Source organism: Bombus vosnesenskii, unplaced genomic scaffold, assembly GCF_011952255.1.
Source record: "Bombus vosnesenskii isolate JDL3184/JDL3185 unplaced genomic scaffold, Bvos_JDL3184-5_v1.1 scf7180000013295, whole genome shotgun sequence".
NCBI classification, from domain to species: domain Eukaryota; kingdom Metazoa; phylum Arthropoda; class Insecta; order Hymenoptera; family Apidae; genus Bombus; species Bombus vosnesenskii.
In genome coordinates this window covers 1,714,458-1,741,888 of record NW_022882946.1, presented here as the reverse complement: position 1 = coordinate 1,741,888, position 27,431 = coordinate 1,714,458, and the positions used below count along the sequence as shown (strand labels likewise).

Genomic DNA, 27,431 nt, shown 5'->3' with positions numbered 1-27,431 from the left:
TTAATATTCCTTTCGGCTGGTGAAGTTGCAACGCATCCGTTTCAGTGATTCGTATTCTTTTATTACCTTCAGAATCCCCTCGTTTGAACTTGCTTAAATGTTTGTACACTGATTTCTACGCGAATTGGTTTGGTGATAATTAAATTGGCTTTTGTGCGATAGGTATTAAAGCAGAGATTAATAGGATGTATAATTGTAATTATCGCTGATTAATATATTGGTTGCTGTCGACGCGTACACTGCGTTGTTTCAATTATGCGAGTTGCTGCTCACGCCACAGCTATGGTGTATTTTTCGTTTGTGTATTTTAATAAAATGGTCTGGAAAAACGAAAAGAGTAATAAGCGATGCGTTGCAACAAACGTCGTTACAAGATAAAGTTATCTCTGGTGAAAAAAGTGAACAGTTTTTCTAGTGAGTTGTTTAAATAATAAAGTTAGAGATGACGAGATAATGAGAACATCGATGCGATCATTTGTATTTCAATGTAAAGCTTGTTATTATAACAGATTACATTACTGTATCATTACACGTATTGAATTTGTTCATCTACGTATGAGAATTGTTAGCTTGTTCTATCTTCATCAATTATTAATTAGTGTGCCAGTGAAAACGCAACTCACGTAATACTATGGCATCATATAGATCAACAACGTTTATAGTAATGACACAACTATATAGAAAAAGCAAACTTTTCGTGAAATCGGTTTGGAGCATAAAAAATTAAGAAAAAAAAATTCAATTACATCATTCCTCTTGAATAATCTAATTTCAGCACATAAAAGAATGACGTTTTTATAGGTAAGCAATTGTTGCAAATATTTCAAAATTCATTTTCGACATTTTCTCGCTCATCTGCCAAGTCAACGACGCAATATAATAATATGAACATGTCTATATCGACGTAACGTCATTTCTATCCTGTGCTATTAAATGAGCGACAAGTTTCATTCGTTATCACAATATCAAAATTATAAGAAATTTTCCTCCCTAATCTCATCAAATTGCACCGAAAATATTCAAGCTTGTACAAATACACGCATATACAAAAATTCGGTATATTGGTTGCAATTACTTACCTGGTGATAAGTTGATGAACTCTGGGCCACTGACCCCTCGATCTCAGTATCCTGACCGTTCCCAGAAGCGACGATCTGTGCGACGGCGAAACCTCCATGGCTTTGAGGTAGTACTTGAGAGAGGGTAGCCATTTGCCTGAAGAGACAGACGACGATTTGGCGTGAGTATAAAGCTGAAGCAGGGCCGTTACGCGGCCAGAGTTTCGATGTTGTTTCGCTACTTTAAACTACTTTAACCCGTACTTTGGACCGTCGCAACGGGAACTGTCGGGCTTTATCCCACTTTAAGCTATTTAGCCATTTTACCACCGTCACTTACCATTCTGGTACAACCACGATGCATATTCCGCGAGATGGTCGGGGCTTTTGGGTTGTAATCGGACCACGTGCCGTAGAAGAACGCCAGCGGTAGGACCAGTTGCCAATCTCGCCAGCACCAAATAAGCTGGCGTATACGCCGGGTCCAAGGATACGCATTTTTGCAACATCCGTATACATTCCTCTGTCCTGTTCGTTTTCCTGGCAAATGGAACCACGTAACACGCTACGTTAATTTATTTTTATATACGTACGCATTAGGTTACTCGAAAAGTTGATAGCGAAATTTAGGAAAAATGTTAACTATTCTGTTTACACAGAGTAATCATGTCATTAGAAAATATATACAGCCTTTCTATCGATAACTTTTGTTCTTCACATGTGATCACGATAACGAAACATTTACAGGTGTAATTGAATGATTTGACTGATTTCAATTGTCAGCAGATATTAGGATTCGAATATAGATATTTGTCTATCGAGTAAAGTCCTTATCTACTATCGTTTGATTCGATCGAGCGTGCTTAGTTAGTGTGCTTATTATATGCAAGTATTTAATGAAAATATCGTTGCACATGAATGTAAAATTGACAGGGTACGTTATACAGTTGCTGTGTAGAGTAACGATTTATTGGCAATTAAATTTCGGTGTGTTTCGACCGCGTTAACTATGACAACCTATCCCAATCATGTATGACGATCATTCTCGCGAAGTATAACATGATTACAATCAAGATATGAATGCCTGTACTTGCTTTTAACGTACTATGCGCAACCGTGTACGTCATTGTGCATTCTGCGCGCTTCATCGTTCCGTGAAATGCCACTGTCCATGACGCTAATTTCGCGTCCACTGGTTAATACAATTTTCCCTAATAGACCGGTAGGTAGATACTAACCTAATAAAATTATACGCAGTACTCAAAAATTTAACTTAACGACTGCTAATGTTCATTTTCAATCTTGAAAGTTAGCTCTTTATTCGTTCATGAATTTAAATTCTTTTGGAATTAGAATTTCTTACTAAAGATAATAGTGACGACGAATAAAAATTTGTCGATCTTCAAAAGACCCTAATATGCTTCATGTTCTGCTATATTCCTTTAAACGCGTATATATTACTACACAATTTATTGTCGAAATTCAACTTTCAGATTTAAAATTGAAGACCGTATATCACGCGGTCATTCGTTTTATGGAAAAAGTCGATTCTAATTTCTCATTTACAAAGAAACGATAGATACGCATCGTTATTAGTCGATAAATTATTCACGTTTTCAAGTATTTCCTCTATAAGTACAACTGAAAGAAAGAATGGAAGCCACGCAAAGATTTTTTCTTTCGTTCATTAAATATCATAATCTACTCATGATATATTATATATTTTCGTGCATTACATATATTCTCTGTAAATCTATGCATCTTTGAATTTTCGATAGACGTATAAATATCTGCAGTTTAGTTATCGGTGAAAAAGTGGTTATCAGCGATTTGCAAACGAAGTTGTTCCATCAGACCTTTGAATTCCACGATCCGTAACACACTTCATAAGCCGAGTAATCCGCGAGCCACGTTCCCAGGGATTTCACGGTGGAAAATACTTTCGTGGAGGAGAGAGCCGAAAAATTTATGGGCGATGTTTCCCCGCGAGCCGGAACGAGACGAAAATGGAGTATAGCGCAGCAGCAGCAGCAACAGCAGCGAGTGGACGGAACGAGCAATGGCGGTATGCACGTACGCACGCCTCGCTCCCGCCGTCAATTAAACATTAATTTATCAAGCAAGAGGCGTTAATTAAAGTTTAATTTTGACCACGCCACTAGAATTACCTTGCCACGCTAAATTTATCGCGCAGCGTACACCTCGGTATACCATTGCCTCGATATACCATTAATAAAGCAGGAAGCCGTTGGATTCGGGATTCTTCCTGTAACTCTGTTTACTCCGCGTGATGGGAGACACCATTAGATTCCAGAGCATTCGGAGAAACGAGAATTATCCTTGATTTCCACTCGTTGTTCCCTGCCGCGTCTGCGTCGTTTATTCTCTTTTTACACAAATGAACGAGTTGCTTCTTCACTTGCGAGTTTCACAGACTGTTACCATAGATACGCGATAGCGTATCGTTTCGTTCTCTCTTTGTAAACGTTTTTGAGAGGAAACAAGTTCTTATCAAACTCGAAAGAGTGGCTCTGTGCATGATTCTTGTAGTCGATAATAATGGTATCGTTCGAGCTGTCTATTATAGTGTAATTAATGTTCAATGATTAACGATAACCGTTATGATTAATTAAATTGTTAATCACGAACGATGACGAGATGATTAAATATACTACTGAATTTAATTAATATTGCATCGTTACGTGTTATGATAAGATCAATATTTATGATTTTAGTAAATGTGAGTTCAATAAGAAGAATTAAATTAATGTTACCTCGTTAATCTCCGAGCATTTAATTCGTAGAATTTTATCTTGCACGAACCAACGTATAAGTAAAAAATAATGTTAAATAGAATGTTTCTTAATTTTTTCTCCAATATCCTTCTACGTTACCGAACATTATTACATTATATTAGCGAATTTTTACGAGCTATATGTTATAATTTCTAATTTATAGATTATCAATATCAATAAATTCCTCTGTGTAATAGCTAAGAGATTACAAAAAAGGAAAGCAAGCAGCGATTCACATGACATCTGACATTTCTTTCACGATGACTTAATCACTGACCTGTAGAGTTGACCAAGATTGTAATGAGCGTTCACGTGCCCCGGTTGAGCGTGTATCGCAGCCAAAAAGTGTTGCTCCGCTTGATCGCCCACCGAAAGCGTTCCGAGGTTGTTATGCGCACTAGCGTACGTCGGCCACAGCCTGTAATCAAATAAACACCGCTTATTTACAAAGTGATTAATGATCCGGAGGAACACGGTGCGTTTCCATGCATTTAATCACGAAGGTAATTCCGTTTCCCCCATGAGCATACGTGCTCGTGTAATAATCGGCGATAGAGCTGATCAACGGAATAATTTTCATCGATCCTTCGAATCTTTTCGAGCGCAAATTTGCACAATATCGTGAAAATAATTCCGTATGTTCGAACACAACGACAAACAAGCAGACATAACAGCAATGTAATCTCGAATCAGTTTTTCTTTTGTAATATCCTGGATTTTATCTATACTGCACGGAGACATCGTGATGTTACAAATATTTATACGTATGTTTTCCATAAGTTTCCTACGAATATATATGTTGCACGTAATACCTAAGCTTTCAAACTGAAAAAAGAAAAAAGAAATGTATTGATGCACGATTCATCCTGAATCTCCGAGATAATGACAAACCAGCGAACTCTTGCTTTCGATATCGTGGATGAGAATTCGATTGTATTCGGCTACATGCCCAGACGCCATCGTGAACGAATAAAAGGTGAATTCGCAATAGGGTGAAAGATGAATTAGATAATTTTTTGCGAGAAACTATTCACCTTTCTCCGTAGACAGGAAATTACGTTTGGCGAAAATTTCCGAAAGTTTCCTTTATTAACAAATGCCCATAGAACTGGCTAGAGCAGTAGGAACCAGTAGATATCAGTTAATTATCGTTTAGTTAGAGGAAACAACGAATGGTTAGCGAAGGAAATTAAGTGGCGCCTTTTGCTTGATTTTCAAATGATTAATCGGTTTTCTTAAATTAGTTGGAATTGTTGATAGATGTTCGGTAATGAAAATTTTCTTCGTATTATTCGTAGAATTGCTTCAGAATAATCTCATTTCAGATTCGAAGAATAAATCTTCGAGTTCTGTTGAAAACATTAAGGATAAAAGCCAAAGTAAATAAACGTCAGTAAAATATACAGAAGCATAAATTCTTCTGATTGCTTTCATAATAGCGCGTTTATCGTTAAACGTCTCGCTCGGATAATGAAACTTCTCATATTTTCCTATCTTCAAGTGCAAACAGGTTAAACACGCTCCTCTTCTTTGAATAGCACGTGGAACGCATATGGGTATTTAATTTTCAGAAAATATTTAACAACACTGCGTATTTAAGAGCACAATTCTGCCTTTAGTTAAATCCGCTGCTCGCGTCGCCGCTGCGAACCCAATTTAGAAGTAACATAGTTAGGGAAAATGTATTATGGTGGAAACGCGTTCTGACAAAACTTTCCTAACTTCTGACGAGAAACGTATATTCTGACAGTGATTCTTTGAAGCGACGCAATTCGGCCCAACATCGCGACGAGGATTAAAGAACAATATTATATTTCTGTGGACGGGGGATGTGGAACAACGCGCGGAACTCGATTTTTCAGCGGAAGCTACTTCGCGAAACTAAATTAAACTTTCTTATCGAAATAAAGGATATTCCTCGACTAAATAATCGTCATGAAGAAACTGGCCGGTGAAACGTTAATCGTCCCCGATTTCGACGTCAACTGTCTTATAATTGCAAAGAAACAAAACTTTCGTCTTGCTATTTAACGTTTTCATCTTGAATCGAAGAAACTTTAATTTATTCAGAAATTAACCGTTACTTTTTTAATGGAAGCTAACTACGACTTTAATTATTTCGTTTCGTTATGTAACAAGGTACTTTATTTAATACATTTATCTTAGAATGTTATAATTCGTTGGAGCTGTCGTCCAGAGAAACAGACTCCATTTCTGTATGCACTTTACCAGAGTCTGAATATAATTAAAAGTTAAAAATTTCTACCTCGTTAATATCTGACTTCCGTGCGTCCTGATATTTCACTGAATTCTTCATATTACTTAAAACACTGCGTAAAAGGAATTTACAAAAAAAAAAAATATATAAAACAATAAAGTAATCACAACGAAATTATACTAATGGAGTATTCAAATATATTTTAATGATAATATTAATCAAGTACGATACACTTCTTATAAAAAGATGTTTCACAATCTCAAACAAAAAAATTATTTCATTAAAATAATGTAAATCTTTAGAAGAGAATTATTTCAGTACACTGCACGTTGTACATTATCAAATATTTTATTATTACAAATAAAATACAGTTGTCACTACGATATATTATTTTCACCTACTATTAAATTACAATTTTCAAGGGACGAATAAATATCACCACAATAGATTTCCAGAGTGGAATCTTAAATGATAATGGAAGAAAGAAATTCAACTTCTATTTTTTATTGAATACAGTTCTCTATCGATGTTTATTTTTCAATATATATAAATATATTATATATATATATATAATAATAACTTTGAATCAATGAATCAGCCGATGTAACAATATTTTTATATCCTGTATTTAATGTACGATTAATCAATTATATTCTGCGACTAAAACTTTATACGGAAATAAAAATAAATTAATCAATTGGTAAATGTTGGTAGTAAATTAAACGAACACGCGTCATGCATCCGAAGCTCAATTAGAAGTGTAATGAAGTGTTGTGTTAAAACGATCTCGGAGCAACGATACGTAATTACAAAGCGAAGAAACTCACGAACAGAGAGGCACGAAGCAACCGGCCCAAAATGAGGCCTCTGTAAATCACCGACCGCCTTTCAAGATTCAAATGATTTTGCCGCACGTCGGAGGCCGGTATGAAACTTTCGCTGCGTGGTATACGTCTAAATTGCTTCGAAGCATGAAACTCCGTACTTAATAAAATGTCACTCGCACCCTTTCGGCTGCAACCCTTCTCCATGGCACGCAGTCAACTACAGCGTTACAAGCTTTAACACAGGCGAAGTAAAATCTGTGTATCCCAGCCTCTCTTCTGTCTATGCGCGAAACACAGTTGGGATTGCGTTAACGCCATTGTAATTATAATACCGTGTAAACTACCTTCCCTTCGTCAATTTGCAATTTGACGGTTTGTTTTAGGGGGGAGGATAGTATGGATAAAATGAGAATAAATAAGAAGAGCATTAAAAAATTTAGAATCGAGCGAAAACACTTTATTCCAACTGTTTCATATTCGACAAACTATCTTGAAAATCTGTTCAGAATTTGAACGAATTTTCATATTTTCGTGATAACATTTGTATCGTGTTTCTGTTAAATTTATATTTATATTCTATTAAGTATCGTTTTATGTATTAAAACTGATAAGAACGAAATAGAATGTCGAGTCCTGTTCCACACAAAATCATCGCAACAGCAGTGCTGTTTAATGTCATGAAGTCCTCTGATTTATTGCGGTATTTCATTTATTTATTGTGGATATTTTATAAACTACCGACACGGTATGGTTATAAAGTTTCCCAATTTTTATATGAAATTACTTTTGAAAGCAAATATGCGGTAGAAGGAAACGGGTAGAGCGGGGAGAAAGAGGAACTTTTATTCGGTCGTGTTCAACAAAGACCTAACTGGATTGTTAAAGGTAAACACGAAAGATACCAAAATCTGATATCCCATTCGTTATAACGGAGATATAGTTTCATGTAGTGATTCCGCTTTTTGTCCATACAATAGCTGTTTACTCTCAGAACAATTTTTCGATATTTCGAAATCCTTTTTCCTATAACTTTGGTTTATCAACAAAAAATTTACTTCCGATATTAAATGGTTTAAATACAACACGTTAGATAGAAATCATTTCCGATCTCGAAAATCGGAATCAATCATAAATTTACGATACTATGGTGCACTTTGTTAAAAGAGAATTTTTAAGGATTATCTCCGTATAATTTCACTTGTTTCTATAGAATTCATAGCTCTGTACGACCCTCTGCTTTATAATATCAAATCGCACGTCTGATATGCTTTATCATTTTAATTCGAGAAACGCAGGTTGTATTTCCAACGAAATGTACAGTTTGAACTACAATTATAACTTGATATCTTCAAACCGAAAACCAATATCTGTAAATTATACATGACAGAATGCAACATAAGTGTAATTACTCACTCGCGAGGAAACTTTATCGATGTAATCATGGTCAAGTCGGGTCTCGTTAAAGTGCTAGCGAAATTTCAGAATGTTTCGTGTGACACACGTAATGTATCCGTTTACAAAAGTCAACAAGCGTTGAAACACTTTCCTACATAATATTACGACATTCTGTATGTACATTTCAACAGTCTATTACAAAATAGAATAGTCGATGTTCACTTAAACAACTACTGGCTTTCAAAGAGTCGTACAAGAACTGATTAATCTACAGGGTGATTGGTAACTGGTGGTACAAGCGGAAAGGGGGTGATTCTACGCGAAAAAAGAAGTCGAAAATATAGAATAAAATTTTTTTTTTAATTTTTCCATCGAGACAACGATCTACAGTGAGATCCGTTATAACGTACCGCACGCGCACCGAGCGAAAATTCAAAGTCGATTTTCTCGAAAACAAAGCCTCAAACGAAAAATTTTTATTCTATATTTTCGACTTCTTTTTTCGCGTAGAATCACCCCCTTTCCGCTTGTACCACCAGTTACCAACCCTGTATATACAGTATGTCAAACAAACGTCAACTAAAATCAAATTATAATACTAAACACGCAATATCACTTCCAAACTTCTTGTTCTAGCCACAAAATGGAGACAACCTACCCTACGCTGAACGAATACACGCGCCCCTTCTTGCATGACATCTGTAACAGCAAATTGACTCCACGGAGACGTACGAATGGCGCGCCCTTTTCGATGTAATATTCGATATTAAGGATGCTATCGCGGTGGCAACATGCGGACTGTAGTAACCACGTTGGAATATTAGAAAAAGAGACGGCTATAGAATGAGGAAAGGAAAGTGGAGAACACAATTCGTAGAGACTGGAGACATCTCGAGGATAGTTGGTTCGTAACGGTGTAACGGTGAGGGGTTTGTCTGCGAGAGCTCAATAAGGGTTGGAGGTCGGAGAGAACTACGGAGATAGGATCGTCGCGGGCGCGTTCAAGTTACACGCAGTGAAATGAAGAAAGCGGATAAAGGAGACAGAAAAAGAAATCCAACGTGAGTGGATCGGCCAGCGTCAAAAAAGGGAGGTATAATCCGACCGGTATTCTATCGAGTCTGTGATGTATGTTCACGTTCCCGCGACGAATCCGTTTTATTCGATGCGTTCGGGATGAATCTCGATGTGTATTTCCTATTTCTCCGCATTTCTTCTTTTCTCCTATTCGTTCTCTTCTGTCTTGCATTTATTCGTTTCTTGCTGCTTGCGTTTGTTTCACCCTTGGAGAAGTGTTTCGTTTATATTTAAGTCGCTAGAAATGATACTGATTCCAGAACGAAATACTTCCATGCACATATTTTTCTTTTCCTGTCTTTCTTTTGTTTTTTAACCCTTTGCATCCTCTGTTCTGCAATTCACTTTCTTTTTTTCTTTTTTTTTTCTTTTGCTCCATTTGGCACTAGCTCCATCTATATTTAAGTCGCTGGGAACGATATCGATTCCCGAACAAAAATATTTCGACGGTAAACAGATTTTTTCCCCCTTTCTTTGTCTAGTTTTGTTTTTTTAACTTGCACCTGTTGTATTGCAATTCTTTTTTGTTTCGTTCTGACGCTTTAAAGATTTATTGCTTTGCGAAAATAAAACTGTGAAAGGGGACTGGAATTTATTAGGATTCCGATCGGCTTTTACTCCATCGTTCGCTCTAAGTCCTCGCGTTTGACGTGGGTGTATTGTTGAATTGTTTTTATGAAATATTTCATACTGTTTAAGTCCCGCCAGTGGACAATAATATCGAATAATATAATACACCACGAGAAGCAAAGAATCGAATGAATTAAACGGCTGCAGAAATAATGTTTCTTTATTCCATTGTTACATACTGTTTCATCGTTTATTATTCTTTGAGAAATCGTATGCTAAAAATTGAAGAAAATGATGTAACGTGTCTGTGATTTTATTCGTAATTTATCTCGTAACGAAGAATGTACGATGATCTGCAAAATAATCTATCTCGTCATGAAGATTCAAATCGTTTCCATAAAATAAACGAAGACAACACCTTCGAAAGAAGACAAAACAAAAGCTAAAATGGTACAGGTTGTGCAGCAACAAACAAACTTTGCGTTTATCGTATCCAAGTGCCATTCTTTCGACGTTTTAAAAAGCAGACACTCGTCACCTTTCGCGATGCTTCGAAAAGAGGATTGCTTAGGAACCCGTTGTTCTCTTCAAGGATCGAACGCAATCCTGGAAAATGCTGAGAAAACGAATGTCTGGAATCTACGAACCGAGATGATGGAAGGGTGTTCGTGGCGAGAGTTGCGAGCACTCGTGCGGAATTTTACATGCTAATCTTAATGCATCGATGATTCGAAATTCTGCGAGTGACGGCTGCTAAACATCAAAATATCAGATACAGTGTTTGATCAGACTTACGAAACATTAGAAATGCGAATAGAAAACATGTTTGCATTTTTATCTGAATTTTACGCCGGATTATTAAAATATCTTAAACAATTTTTCGATATGTAATAGCATGAAATAGCATGAACCATTTTTTGGATACTTTAAAATAGAATTTTGCCACAAAAATATATCTGAGAATTAATAAATTTCACGTATTATTGAAATCCTATGAACGTTTTATTTAATATCGATATCTTAAGGAGCTAGATACTTTTCAGCCTTAATATTCTTTATTGCTTTTAGTGGGGCAGCCAGTGTCTAGAAACTAATCAAGGATAAATAAATCGAGTAATGCTAATTCCGATAGTATTTGGAGTTTTAGTTTGCTTGATCTAACCTTATCCGTTATAGTGGATACTAATTTACAAGATAACTTTAACATCCTTAGTTCGTCGAGCCTAACTTAATTTATTTCCTATTATTTAGTTTGCAGATAATTGTACACTTTGCTCATAAACCGGCCAATTATAGCAGCTAGCAAATAAATAAAGAGCATTGTCACATCGAATTCAATTTAATTGAATTTATGATTATTACTGAAAATAAAATGTTGAACGTCCCTCTTCATTTGCGGTGCTCTAAAATTGTATGAAAATGTAGAGCAAAATGTAGAAGAACGATTGAAATAAATGGTCTCATAATATAATTAATCGAATTTATGTACTTCTATATTTACACGCTTGTTACTGTAGAGCGCGTCTGACGTAATCGACGCTTATTCCACTTCAAGTCGTCTAAAACTCTGATTTGAACTGCTTTTTTCTGAACAGTATTGTCTACATCTTTATTCGCATATCTCACTATTTAATAATTGTATAGTTCGTTAAAATTAAAATGTTAGAATTCCTTTTCACATAATTAGGAAGACTCGATATTTTAAGACAAAAATTGGAAAGTATAAAAACATTTTTTTGAAATATTGGAAATATTTCGTTATAATATTACAAGATAGAAAATAATTTGAAGAAACATAAACTTCATAATTAAACGACGACTCAGCATTTCTCTATACAGGTATTATAGGAAAAATAAATAAATTAAATGGCAAATTATTTAAAAAAGTAATATACAGTGATTATCTTACACACGATTAACGTTTTATTTACGTATCTGTATATTTTTATGTTAAAAAATTGTTTATAAAAACATATGGTGTATTCTTTCATGAGATGTTACTTCAAAGAAGCAGAAGAAGACAGAAAGGTTTCTCCCCACATACACATTCACAGAGTTGGAAGTATTAAAGCTTATCTTACGGAAAAAGCGAGTATTTTTATTACTTCTTATCGTACCGTTTCTTGACCACTCTCTAGAGACTCTGCTTTTAGCCCCTTTGAAATACTGGCGTTCCAGTTTATGAAAACTTAGAGATCTTCTACTTTCTTCGATCTCAAACGATCGAAATTACTCCGCTTTCGAGTTATTGGCGTGGATTTCAACAAGAGAATTAATTCGAAAATCGAGCTGCGATAGAAAAGCGAGGACGGGGCCGTTTCAATGGGAAAAGGATTCCCGATTTTAAATAAACGCAAGCACTTTTGCAATGAGCTTTAAATAGAAACGAATAAAACGTGGAGCAGGTTCTTAAGAGCCGGTCAGACGCAGAAAATCGGAGGATCGTTTGAAAGACTTTCTTAATAAGTTCAATTAGAGACGACTAACTACGTTTGAAGTGAAAACTTTGGTCAGAATTCTCCTTTCACATTTTCCTTTCCACCCTTTTTCACTTTCTCTATGGTAAATGGTCAAACATCGTTATCGAAGGCATACTTTTCTCGCTGAAAGTTTTCTTTTCACGGACATTTTTACGTAATAACTTCGTATTTACAGCCTCCGTAGAATCAATGTTTATACATAGAAATTAATTGCATTTCGAGCAGAAAAAAAATTGAAGATATCTCTTTCATAAATCTGATATATTTGCACGAGGGAAAAAGGATAATTATTTTTCGAGTTGAAACGTTTCCTTTAACAAATCGAACGACCCATTAATGAGAGTATATGTCTCTCTGCAAGAGATATTCGTGAAAGGATGAAAGCATTCATCTATTTCCACATTTTGCCGAGGCGTATTGATTTATGTACGTTAGAAGTGGTTTATGTGGTTTTTTTCCGCGTGGCACCCACAAAAGTCAAATCGATCAATTCCACTTTACTAGTTCGTGTCTCTTGGTTTACAAATTTCGTTGATCTTCAACGAGTTGCAACGCGTCTCCTGGTTTCATTATAAAATATTAAGTATGTCAGTAATAATTATCGAGATGATCAAAGACAGTCCAATTTTTCTCGTAGTCCGATTTTGTCGTTCAATCAGTGGATACCATCAGACAGCGTTCGACTTCCGTGGATATAAAGAACGTAAAGGAAAAAGCAGAACCGATAAGTCGTCGAACTTTGGGATTCTCTCGGATAATTTAAGCTGTTCATTAAACTTCTTGGCGATGCATCATTCTCTCGAAATATCTTCGTAGCGTGTCCAGGAGAATAACTTCGGATCAAGTTAAGAGAAAATCAATCGATCGTTGTTCGAAACTCGCTGGAAAGTTCAAGTTTGATGCACATGTGCCATCGCGAACTGCGAAAGCTCAAAAGACTTGCACGGTGAATTCGTGCTTTTCTTGCTGAGCTTTGTTTTCTAATGTTTAAGTACGTGAAGTTCTTAAGACGCTCTTTATTAATCTGCTATTAGTTGGACGCGAATGTTTACACAGAGTTGTTTACGGTACACGTAGTTCAATAGATTACAACTTCAAAAACACGTACTTAGCTCTTTCTTCGTGTCCGGTACTTGGTAACAAGAAAATTTAATATTATAACAGAGAGAAGAGTTTGGTGAATATAGAAGAGGCTAGAAGTTATAAGTAATTATTTTATAAACAAAATAAGTTATTCCTACAGCAAGCTAATCAACTGTTTAGAAATTTATAGAAAAACTTACATATATAAATGAGTCGGATTTTTTGTGAAGAATTCAATCACAATATCGAGTAAGCTGTAAAATTAATTTATGAATTAATTTCACGTTCGTGATCAAACAAACTCGCATAAAGTACAGGAACGTTAATCAATTCCAACCCACCTACATATATTACACGGTATGTATAACAAAGACAGTTAATTAATACCAATAATTATTTTTGTACTTTTATTCATTAAGAACTATTGTTACATTATTTTCGTTATAATGTACAGCAATATTTATCAGTATACTATTATATTCTTTCACTATACGTGTGCTACAACACCCATATCAGACAATATCCGCAACACTTAAGAGTAATAACAATAAAAGCTCACGCATTCGGAATACTAAACGAAACGAAGAGACGGTACCAACAGTGAAGCTACTTCCCAACACGTCACGCTTCTGATACCATCTTCGAAACTATTAAACGAGCGAAACACTTCGTTAGAGGAATATTTGATTGTTCATACTCGAAAGAGCACGGTAAATTCAAAGTCAACATAACAAGACGCTTCTTTCTAAACAATCTTTTCATAAATTTGAATATTTGACCAAACTCGCCGCACAAACGAATCTCTTTAAACGACGATTAAATTAATTTCTTATAAAAGCAAACGACGAATGCTATTTTTCACGTGGTATCTAGAACGTTGAAACCTTTGTAGGCCGAGTTTCAGGCACAAGCATCGGCAACATCTTCCTTTCAACCCTTCCTTTCCTAACCCGCGAACTTCGAAACTGCTTACACTCGCTCGAAGATATCTCCAGGCTATCCGATTCGTTGGAAAGTTTTAATTAAAGCCGCTTTGTCAAGCGTCCCGAGTACACACGGTTAACTCGTTCCTTTCTGTTTTTCCTTCAACTCGCGCCGATAATGGCAGTACTGGCCACCGCGACACGAAATCTTTCCGTAAGATACGATCATCCGCGGGCAATTTAAGAAATTACATCCGTTGATCCAGGTCTCGTGCTTTCTTTCGCTCATGCAATCGAACTTTTTGTTCGGCAAAGACAAGTACGCGCCTCAAGTTCACGTAGTATGGTCGTCGGATGCCGTGAAACAGCGAAAGTTCAAGAACAGATAAAACTATAGTAATCGTTGGAGAATCAAGGATGCTGAGATAAATAGGATTTAACGCGTGACGTTCCGATCTCGATCGTGTAGCTTTAGTGGTCAGTTATTGGCAAAATAATATTTTGAAACATATAACTTTGGCTACGGATGTTCATTGATGAAATACATTGGTGTAGTATCGTAAATATAATATTATAATGATGATTTATTTACGATGAGTGGATTGCACAGATGTTGATTAATCACAATAACGTATTATGGTATAGTCAATGCAATAGTTAACTTGTAACTCTCGTCACAACGGATCTGTCACGACCGGCATACTTCAAATCCGACGGACTGACGATAGAGATAAAGATGTGGCGGCACTCGGCGACAATGTATATCGCTGAAGTGCCTAATGAACCATCAACATCCCAACGGTCCTTCCACCGAAGGTTCTAGAAGAAAGAGCACGTGGCAACGATCGCGGACGCCTAGCAAATGCATGGACGGTGGGGATGTTGAGGGATGACAAAAGAAAGTAATCGGATCCGATAAAATCATAAGAGTCAGTCTTAGAAAGTCACGCCTAGAGTTCGGAAGTAGATTGTAAAGTGTATTGATGTTAGAAAAAAAATAAAGTTTTCTTTTTTTTATTTTTACCTCAAATTCCTTTTTTATTTTGTTATTTTACGTGACAGATCCAACGCTCTCTCTCTCTCTTTCTCTCTCTGTCTCACGCGGACCACACTCTCACGACAACGCTCTCACTTCTCGATTTGCACTCTCAGACTCCTCAAAATGGTACTCTGCTCGCCCTTCGATCTTTTTTGTCTTTTTTCGGAGACGACCCCGCACTACGCTCGGGTCACGCCAACGTTCGCGCCTATGATCGCGTATGCACCTTCCTTGTGTATGTGAAAAAAGCGGACCGAAGGCGAATCGACGTTTCTGGAATTATACACTGGTCGCTACATTGTATACATCTCGCCGGTCCTATACGACGATCTGTCTGCGGCACTGCATTATACTATCCCGAGAAACTCGAACTTAAATATATGATGGACCAAGCGTATGCCCCCCTTTTTCGATATTACTTTGGAAATAGTGTCTATACCTACATATAAATCAGCGACTACAAAAAATACTTACGTATATTCTTGTTTTCCAATGGAATGTTTCCTTATCAGATTCTACGTTACCTTTCGATAGTATCGAATAGTTGTAGGCATACGAGAATACTAGTAAATGATAGGAAACTTAATATATTTCCGCCTGCTTTTTCTAGTATAATTCCTTTCAAATTCATAACGGCACAAAATTTTTATTTCGCGTTTTTAATTTATCTAATACCGATTTTATCGATTTACTTAAAATCGATCAAGCGTAAGCTTACTTTAGATCAAGGCACAAGTAATTCGTGCATTCAAATATTTTCTTTCCTTCTATTTAAGAGTATTGCAATTTAATGTTTGAAATCACGGTTAATGGAACATACGCTTGGAAATGTTTTGAAACAGCATGAAGAATATGCGCTATCGAAGGAGGGTGCGAAAGATAAAATGTGTCTGGCCGGTCTCCGGAGAGGGTTACAGGGAAACCTCGATATTTACACGTCAGAGGATACAACCCCGGCAAAGTACCCGCAAGGGTGTCGCGTACCAGGAGTGTCTCTTTATTGGATAATAAATAACCTGTTTCATTTATAAGAAGGAGATAAAGCGTAGCAGAGAGTGTATTCGTCGTGTTAGACGTCCTCCCTATATCGTACCCCTTTCACACACCATCTTTTACACGCGTGTTGAATAAACGATACCCTGTTTCTTTAATATTCATTTGACGCCTTGAACGTTTTTAACTCCGAATTTTCGTAGACATTGCAGATCGTCGCGAAGAGTGACGAGTCTTGAATCATTCGTTCCATCATCTAGACAGATGCTAATTTAGTTAACGTATCGGATTAAAAATTAAATTCTTCGATTTAAGAATTCATCTAGAAAGTATATGTATAAAAACACCCGATCGTTCACCAAAACACTGGAAATTATATTGGGAAAGACTGAGGTTAATTTTTGATATATACAAATAATAATATATTCACAGAAATTTGGAAGTATTTTTAACTATTATTTATCTATTCCTAAGCATAGAAGAAAATGGAAACGGAAAATTATGAAAGAAGCACGGACAGAAGTAAAAATTCGTTGTACTTGATATTTTTTATCTATTTCAACTCTATTCTTATCATTACTTTATTCTTACTCTGCTCGCACATTCGACATTTTTCTATGCTACGCCGGCTATGGCTAGGTACTCTAATTAAAGGATTCAAGAAGCGTGTTCCAGTGATTTCGTGAAAACTCTTCAACAGCTTTCGTTCAGCTAAAAAATCGTCGTTTTCAAACCGTGAGCAAGCTCGATAAACGCAGATCGAGTCGAGCTAAATTCCCGATCACCGGCAATAATCGTAAACGCGTGTAAGAGAACTGGAAGCTCGCGCGTAAATTGTCGCTCGGTTTACGAGTTGTCTCAACGGACGATGCTACGGGAGAAAGGAAGAAGAGAAGAATAGAGAACACAGAAAACGGCTCCCAATGATGTTTACATCGTGTTATTGCTTGCATATCAACGATGAACGTAATAGATATACGTTAGAGAGAAAAGTTTACGCGAGCATTACGCGATCTTACGATCGCGATAACGCATTATACGATTGCGATTTTATGACGTTGCTTTTACTATTATTCGAGACGTGGCGTAAAACGTTTCTACCCGGCACTGTGTTTAAAAGCATAAATACATATAGAGCTGGTCGGATAGTAAATCAAGCGCGAGGAGAATCCATCGAATACGTTGAGCCGCAATAAAAATTCCTGTTACTGTCACGACTCGTACGAGCTCAGGTGCTGGTGGAAAAGCTACTTCGCCCGCGAGATACTAATGCATCCGGTTTTATTGTTTATATCGACTATCCGATGCACGAACGACTTAACCCCTCGACCATCCGCGAGAAGATAGCGTCGAAGGGAGTGAAAATTTAATTTCCTTGAAAGATCTTTTAGGTATCTTTTTGTCCAAGTGTTTATTAGCGAATTTATTGTTTGGTTAGTGATTTTAGATTGCATACAATTCGTTGAATAATTAAAATTTATTATTACTCCTAAATTGTTTATACCGTGTACCTTGGAAAACAAGTCTCAAACGACATTATTGTACACGAACGTTATTCATTGTATTAAGGTCTAGAATTCTGCTTTAAATTACGCTAAAGTTACGCTAAAAAAAGAACAACCTCAAAGATATTAACTCTCTTACAAACGCGTAATTTTTATAATTTTTATCTCCGTTGCATAAATTTTGACGTAACGTGACGCTAGAAAAGATACAAAAACTAATATATGCAACGAAATATATAATTATACGATACACGAATAAAGGGAGTTAAACGAAGTATAATATACTTATATTGCTAAACTATAAAAGTATCGATCCCTAATCGACGCCGGATATCTCAGACGCTGGAAAAATCTTCAGCAAAAGTCGTGTCACGACAATGAAATAGCTTCGCTGTACCAAGTAAGTCGACTTTTTTTCAGATAGCGCAAGCCAGATCTCCGTAGCTTTAAAATCTCCATAAATATTCATGACGATTAATATCAATAAATATTCCAAGAGATGACACGGCCTGAATTCATGATATTCAGCGGTTCATTTACGCGGATGAACAAGGACTGGAAACGTTAAAACGTTAAACGTGAAATATATTGAAGCACGTATTACGTTAGCGATACATGAATATACAAACGAGTTTAATCATGGCTGGTGTGGATGTGCCTTCGAACCTTCGGTCACGCATCGAGTACCGATCGTTTGCTCAGCCACCTTGTTCCCTCGACGAAAACCAAAGAATAATTGCCAGTCGAACGTATCGATTCCGTCGTTTCTCGTAAATAGAATCGCGCGACGCTTGCATTAAGCATCAACGTTCGCACAATAAATGTATAGAGACAATACAGGATGATAGTATGGTGTCGTGGAAACAGTGTGGCCAATTTATTCAACGGCGTTTCCGCCGGACCAACAATGCCTGCCCATAGCACGTTCATCAGTCTTTTCTAGCACGAACGGGCATACTCTCATCATTGTTCGGAAACAACAATGATCTATTTACTCGTACCAGGGGGAGACTCATTCTCTATTACTGACCGATAACAATCAATTTCTCCTTTCTTTTTTCCCCGCTTCGACCTCCTTGAATCGATGATAAATTTGATCAATTTTTTAAACTTATCAGAGTCTATCTATATAATTTTAAAAGACAAAGCTTCGTAAATGCTTAATATTAGAATTGGTTAAAAAAGAAATTTTATATTTACGATCGTACGAATGATTTTTTTGTAAGTACAGAAATATAGAATAATCGAAAACATATTATTCTATCGATTGATTTTTTTGGTAAAAGCTTGTTTCTCTCCTCGCACTTGTGCGTTATCATTGCGTGTAATAATATAGAGAAGAACAAAAAAATAATGGATTACAGTAAAACGTGGGCGTACGTGAGGCGAATGTTAAAAATTGTCGGTATACCTCTCCTATTTCAATATGATTTCTGACGCGCAATAACCTCGTATGGAACACCATTATAGTGTCATAATGGGAAGTCGGATTTGCTATATGGCCAACATACCTTTCCTCTTCGTCGTTGCTTTATCTGCGCCGCTTTCTGTCCTCCTATCCAGCTTTGTCGTTGCCTTAACTTTACGATCCGTTGCAACTATAAACTCGGTCTATCGAAAATTACGGCGGGATATCCTGCAAGAACCGAACTACGTGCAACTGCCATCAAGGAAGTTTTCGCATGGCGTGAATATTAGCATAAAGGTGACGCATATTGTTCGCGTCCATTTGCAGACTGAATTACGGAAATATGAAATTAATGAACAGCCGTGGAAATTTCCTTTCAAAAATTCAAAAATCAAATCTACGTACGAATTAACGTTATATCAAAGTGTGAATATTATCGCAATACGTTTCATGGAAATGTACACCACCACCGTAAGCAACACCTTCGAGAAGTAGATATTTTGAATTCTATCGAAGCAGTCGAATTTTATATTTTAATTTGAAACTTCCTTACGGTGACGATTCAAATCACTCGACTCTACTTTATCCAAATTTCTTAACTTCACTAAATAAATACACGATTGATATTAAATTTTCTAAAAGATGATTTCGATACTAATAAATTTCATAATTCAATGGCAGGCGGTCGGTTTCAATTAATTCTTCTTGTTGTTTCATTAATTTATATGTCGGAGATGTAGGGACATCGGGTCTTTCTTTTGGAATTTTGGGAAGATTCCCAATACTTTGGTCTAAATTATTTATTATAGTTGTACTTGAATAACAGAACTTAGAAGTAGTTGTTGTGATACGATCTGATTATGCTTGCCCAAGGTAAGTGACAGTGGGCTTGGGGTCGAGGTGACACAACTGGTCGCCGAACGTAGCCACGGTCACGCGATGTACGTTTTTACTTAACAGTAGAAGTACCAATATCGAGGAACACACGCTGTATTAACAAACAAGCCCCGGGCAGGAGCAATGACGGCTCTACGCGGGTCAACCTAGTAACGGCGCCTGGAATTTTGTTGATATCTCCGGTCAATATGCAAATGACAAATGTGATCGTATCAGTCAAAAGACAAGACACGCGTCGTCTTGTCTGGCAGTCAGAAAGATACCGTGCGTCGCAGCTAACGACACTTTGTGTTTCAAAACATATTCAATTGTACAAAGAATTTTCCCGTTGACCGTGGATTCGTTATTGAACCTAAGAACATTGTCTTTACATTAAGAGTGTCTAATCACCACGATTAATTGTTAAACCCTGTTAAGTCGACACTTGTACAAATAATTGTGAATATAATCTCCATTGAACAGCTACGATGGTTTGTCCTAATGATGATACGCAACGCGCTCCTAAGACTAACGCCAGACATATAAATTCTTAATACTTTATCAACATACTCTTCTCTTTGCTCCTTCGTTAACACCACTTATACTGTATATACATACACATATGTTGAGGTGGAGGTTGACTGAAGAACAAGTGGATGAATTTGTAATAGAAAAGTATATTGAAATAATTAAATGTATAAGTATAATGTATAAGTTTATGCTTATTCAGATCCTTACTCTCTTAGTGTCACTAGACAATGGAACGATAAGGAGAACGTTCATATATTTATAGCAAAAGGACATTAACAAAAAAGTTGACCTTGTAGCTTTGGCTAGAGGCTACAGGAAACATAAATAGAAATCTGTTTATTAGTTCCTTTGTTCCTAGACCTTGCAACCCAAAACATAATGTATATTCAAGGGTACAATAATATGCACCGCTCCTTATTCAGAATATTTCTGAGTAATAGCAGTCTGCAGATCACGGATGTACATAAATAAAGATGTAGAGTTTTTCTTGAAGTAGTTACTTCAACAACATATATGATAATAGAGAAACGCTTATTGGTAATTCCACGTATAGTAACGAAGCAACGAACTAAAGCGATGAAGTATACCATATACCTATATCTATGTCTCTTTTAAATATTCTGCGATTAAACGATATAAAACTTCTTCCGCGTCACCAGTCAGGCAGTTTGGTGCGTTAAATTAAAATCAGACCGAGAATGCGTCTCGCTGCAGAGACGTTCGAAAAATACTGTCAACCGTTACCACGAGGGAAACCAGAACGAAAACAGAAGAAAACGTACGTGCAGGAGCACGTTTTACGCAAGAAGAAACGTTTCTTATTCGGAAGCTAAAGAAAGGAAATAAAGAACGACATGGAAGAAGAACAGGAGACGTTCCAGGGAAACGGGCAGCGCTTGACGGCGAATGAAAAGCAAACTCAAGTCGCTTCGTTCCCCGGTCCTAGTGGCATTCCATCGATTGACTACGTATTTCTCTCCGTCCGGGGCGTTTCTTATTCCTCCCTGACAATTCTCCAGGCACCTGGAGCTATTCTTTCCGCGAATGCAATAACAGCCAACCGAGCTACGCTTTGGAAACTTCTACACACGCGAGAACTCAGCGCGCGCGAACGTTCTTCCGCTCTCAATTATTACTGGACCATCGGATTCGCCGGATCAATCTCGGGCTATTTTAAATTACTTAGCCGATGTGGCGTTCCCATCGGACGAGAAACTTCGCGGAATGTCTCCTTGGGGAAATTTCGGCCGCCTGATCGAAAACTAATTCGTCCTGGTCGAGTCAGGATCCAGGAGAACGTCAACGAGAGGGACGAACCTGAGATTTGTTGTGATTCCGAGGTGTTGCTCTAATTAAAGTTGGAATAACTAGAGTCGCTATTTGAATTTATTATCCGTCTACTTGCTAGTCTCTAGCTGAAATTAAGTTGAAATTAATTCGTGTGAACTACTTTTTCACAAATAAAAGCTTATTAACAAGTCCACCTTCTTTTGTATCTTATACAATGACAAAGACAGGATATACGAATTTTCGTTTGCGAATCGATGCAATATTAAAGAAAAAAAAACAATTCGTATGAATGAAAGTTGATAAAGTCATGGAAATGGAAAATTCCTAAGAATGTGATCGTAGAAAATCATTCGACGGTATGATGTTTATAGTTTGACGTGTGAACGAAATTATAGTTAACTTTTGCTTAGAGTTAACTTGCTCTTGAATTATAGTTAACTTGCTCTGGTTACAAGTTGGATAAGGAAGATCGTGCTTTCTAATTTATGACATATTGAATATCATTGAATAATTATAATCGCAACAATAATCATATATTAAGCAGAAGATATTTTAAGTGTATAAACGTATAAATAGTCCAAATTTTTACCAACAGTTCTAACCAACACGCGATTCCCGTTACATTGCAACGAAAGAGGAACTTGATAAAGGATCAGCACGAACCAATAAAATGTCGAAAATCGAAATAGGAACAAAGGGATAAATCGAAAACGAACGAAAAGCCGAAACTCTCTCCATTGTCCTCTCCATTGTTCTCTCGAAAACCTAATATAGAAATCTGTTGGCGACAAAAATAATTCTCCTGGTTAGTGAAACGAGAGAGTAAGATCTGTGTTCGCGAACAGTCGAGGGACCGTGTTCGCGTCTGAGGCTCGAAGAACGCTCGTCGCGTTGATTCTCTGAACGAAACAAGCGTAGGAAATTGACAGTTAGTCGAAGGTTCAATTTTTCAAAGCTAATACCGGCTCCGACCGGAGAAAGCTAGGCGTCGATGGAGAAACAGAACACGGGACAGAGAGACAGAAAAAGCACGAATGGGACATTGGACAGTCGGCAAACTCGGCCTAGGAAATGAGATCTACAAGCGAGCGAGGTGGACGAGCGGGAGTGTACAGTCCAAGTGCAATTTTCATCTGACTTGCAGTCGTTCGTCGATGCTGCGCTGCTATTCTCACGCCTGCATCATTTTTACTCTCTTTCTCCTCCTCTTTTACTTTCTCTCTGTTTCCCTTTACTTTTCCATCTCTTCTGTTCCACTCCTCATCCATTTTCACCTCGTCTTTTTTCACAGTCAACCACGTTTCGCCCGTGTTTACCGCATTGATTGCATTTTCGCGGACAAATACCACCAAATAAGAGTTGTAACCAAAGATTAGCCAGCCAATGGATTTGGGCGTGTACGGGTGGGAGTTTTAGGAGACGATTATTTTAGAAATATTTAATATTTTCTAATATTTTTCTAACATTTTGTTTCAGGCACTTTTGCGTCTGTGAATGTTAGACGTTGCCTCGTCTGAAAAATTCAGAGAGAAATTTCGAAATAATTCAAGAATCGAAAACAAATCGGTATACAATTCCCCTATTCTCGATACTCTCGAGCATCTGTAACATTAATTTCGAGCTGACTCTCAAAAGCTGCTATCAAAAGAAGATTTATTTCGTATCGATAAATTCTTCTCGTATCTTAAACATCAATAAAATCAAACAAACGCAATTGAACGTTTTATTGTTATTCATCATTCGATGAAATGTAAGAAATTTACGATAATATTAAAACAAAATTTATACATAAACACGAAGAGTACAATTTTTAGTCGATAGTGTATGCGATGTATTTACGCAATCGCTTGTTCGGGGAAAAGCTCAGGAGTCAAACACCATTAATCCTTCGCATTAATTGCACATAACAGAGAGTCAATGGACCAGAAAATCAAAGCAGCCGAAACCGAATCCGAAGGACAATAATCCCATTATCTTCGATTAGTTCATACCTGAACCTGGCCCCGGCATCGATTCCCCTCCTCTCTTGGGTTACCATAAACGCGTGGGTTTCCCGATCAGATATGCTGGTTCGTGCGTTAAAACGCGGATCATTAGCCTGGCCTGGAGAAAAAGGGCAAGAAGTGGTTGCGGTTTGTTGAGAAAGTGAAAAAAAGGGGTGAAAAATGCCAGAGACCGACCAAAGGAGACTGAGAAAAAATGAACGGGTGAGGTCGAACGCGGAGGAAGAGGATGCAAGCGAAAGAAAGAAGACAGAGAAGCGAGGCGAGGCGAGGCGATTGCCACTTCGTCTCCAGCCGCTATGTGGCTAATTAATGCATTTTTGTTGGCTTCTCACGGCCTTGGTCTACCGGTACATCGATACAGTTTGACGCACGGAAACTGCAAAGTGATTTTAAGAAAACGGCGCGATACTATTCCGCTTCGAACAAGCACTGAAGCGTTCCAACTTTGCACTTTGATGCATTATTTAAGAAAAAAGGGAATTTTAACGATAGGTTTTCTTGGATTATTAGAATATCTGCTCACTACGTTGTTAGAAAACCAACATATTTTACTTCGTTTGGTATTTCTTCTTTCTTTCTTTCTTTTTTTGGCGTTCTATATTATAAAGCACAGACGATGAGAATGAAATAACAGATCTATATCACGCGTAATTATCTTTTTTTCCTCTGTCGTCTCGTTATTCGTTGGCGCCGATGGGATTGCGCAGTTCAAAAGCGACACTAAGCTTAATCCGATGGTGTTGTCCGAACTAATTAGTTGGTCACAATGCACTTACCTCTCGAGGGAAACATACGCGATAAACAAAGACACAGGGGTGCCTATCAAAAACGTAGCATCTCGTAGTCGAGACTGAAATTTCATGGACTTTCTGCCCTCGAAATGGCTCTTTTTCTTCTCTCTCCCACGCTATTTTTTTTACCTTCTCTCGGGTCACAACCACGGCGAAGACTCGAACAACGAGATAGACACTCTACGCGCACCAAGCCATGCAATTTTTCGCAACGATGCGACGAATGAATATTGTGCACGCAGAAACGATTCTTCGTCGAGAATGTAGTCGAAATGCGGTCGATGAGTGGTCCGTTTATTCGTTAGATGGATTTAGAAAGTAGGCTGGCACGCAGTTGAGCGAGTTGAGAATTGAAGAGGAGGTTAACTAGATGAATTTGGGTCTATTTTTGTAAGGATTTGCACGATTATTTTTTAATAAGAATTTCATTTCAGTTCAAGCAAACGCGAATAAATTTGCTGACGTTGTTTAAAAAAAAATCTCATCTACAGTTTCTGCAAGAACAGCAAACCTAGTAAACTTTCTTAGGAACCTTAATTACCATACTGTTAAAAGAGTGCCTTAAAATAAAAACGTGCAGTCGTAAAAACTTTGAGTCTAAAAGGGAAACTATCATCTACTAAACAGATACATATTAAACAACCTTGGAGTATCTTTTCAATCTGCGAACAGTTTTACGATATTAATAACCCGCTTCGTTTATCTTGAAAATTTTCACAGATTACTAATTCCAGTCTTCCATATAAGGCCATTTATTTTTTCGCAGCCTTGGTTCGATCAAAAGAATCATTTTCAATAAAACTGCCTTCGCGTCGTGTAACACGCTAAATTAACCTTCGAAGTTGACTGATCCGCCATCGCGATCGTTGTGCTTTTTCAATTAACTCCGGAACACATGCCCTTTCATTAATAAACATTACGTTCCTCGAGTGGCCCGTAACAGCACAAAAGAACGTCGACAAAGCCGTGCAAAGATTATGAAAGTGTAGGTCGATTAAAATTCTTCAGTATCGCGGAAATTAACTGCTGTAACCTTCGACGCTTTTGTCAAGAGGTGGCAAACGTCTCCTCCAAGTTTTCGCGTTTACTTTTTCTCTCTTTATCGCGATATCCACAGCGAAGAGAGTTCTGGCTCGTCGTTCAGGAACAGAGGCCAAGCTGCATTCATTCGACGAACACCTTTCACAAAAGAGTCGAGTATTCATGAATTACCGATCGATCTCGCTTCGTTTCGTCTTGTAGAGAATTCGATCAGAAGTGGTTGCTCTTTGCACGCAACTACGAGATGACCGGAAACGAGGACACGATCGAACTGTCATTACCACGGCTCAATGGTTCCGAAGCGTCGATCCAATGATAGATCGATTTCTTAATAAGACGCAGTAAAAGGGAGAACAAGAGAGAAGGTTATCGTTCATATTTCACGAACCAGTTGTTTTTCACTTTTGTTCTTAGTAATTTCTATATCTCAACGGTATAATACAATTATACTTTGATTGAAAACTTCTGATAGTTATCGTTGATCCAATAGGTCGAAGTTGAATGCACTGGACGAAAATAAGAAATTTCAATACAAATGCAATATTTACTTTCAACAATTATTTATGCTCGTCTAGGTGATAGATATCAATCATTGAATCTTATAATGCTCATTTAGATTTTACGACAGAGAATACAAAATATTCTTGTCTTTTAGCAGAAGTAATGACCAATTGCAGTTAGCGTTAATGATTCAGTTGAAAACAGAATTAATCGTTTTTAGAACTACTTTCCTTTTCCAATACTTCGAATTGGATATTCTGACTTTAGTTCTGCTTAACGATCTTAACGTTCAATCGTCCTATATTTGTAATCGATCAATCATTATGAAACCGAATTAGAATGAAAAATACGAAATCGTAAGCTATTCGTAATGGATTGTTATCAATTACGGCAGTATCAATACTGAATCGATACGTTACTACTTGTTTAAATATTTGTGGACAATAACGATATCATTCTTTAAAATATATGAGATAACATCGTTCGTGATCATCTTTTGCTAATGAAAATTTCATTTCTTTCTCGAAACGTTCACGACTAAAACGACAGTGACGTTTACTATATATCTGGCGTTACAAACGATACCATTTTATTTCCAATTTCCATTCTTGTTTTCTACACTTCAGAACATTTTCTATCTTTTTCGTTTCGTTTCCTCCTCTTTCTTTCGCTTTTGTACATACGTCGGTATATGTTCTGCAATTAAAATTATTCGTTAGCTAAATATTATTCCTTCGTTCGACCACGATTTACTCTTTGAAACACCTTGTTTCGCTTTCCTTTTATCTCCGCCACTCATTCAGTCGCGAAAGTATGATGTTTGCTTTACCAGTATTTTCCTTTTTCTCAATTTCCTTTCGAAGAACGTACGTAGTACGTAGTACATATTCCACTTTTCAAACAGGTATATTATTGATCAAAAGTATCGGGTGATAGCCAGTTATAAGGAAATTAAGCTTATTACATAGATTACCGATAAATTAATGATACAGAAAACTAATACATAGTGTGCGAATAGAATATT

The 27,431-nt window shown here is 37.0% G+C and overlaps 1 protein-coding gene across 4 annotated transcripts in view; it reads right to left on the bottom strand.

Annotated features, from left to right (window-relative positions):
- LOC117233465 (protein O-mannosyl-transferase TMTC1-like) overlaps positions 1–27,431 on the bottom strand; it is a 274,021-nt gene that overhangs the window by 15,387 nt on the left and 231,203 nt on the right. For 3 of the 4 annotated variants that reach the window (XM_033493803.1, XM_033493804.1, XM_033493805.1), the window contains exons 11-13: positions 4,131–4,271; positions 1,399–1,598; positions 1,080–1,215 (exon numbers count right to left, since the gene is read on the bottom strand). In XM_033493803.1, the coding sequence (XP_033349694.1) occupies positions 1,080–1,215; positions 1,399–1,598; positions 4,131–4,271 (477 nt within the window). The remainder of the gene's footprint in view (positions 1–1,079; positions 1,216–1,398; positions 1,599–4,130; positions 4,272–27,431) is intronic. The other variant, XM_033493806.1, reaches the window with a different exon arrangement.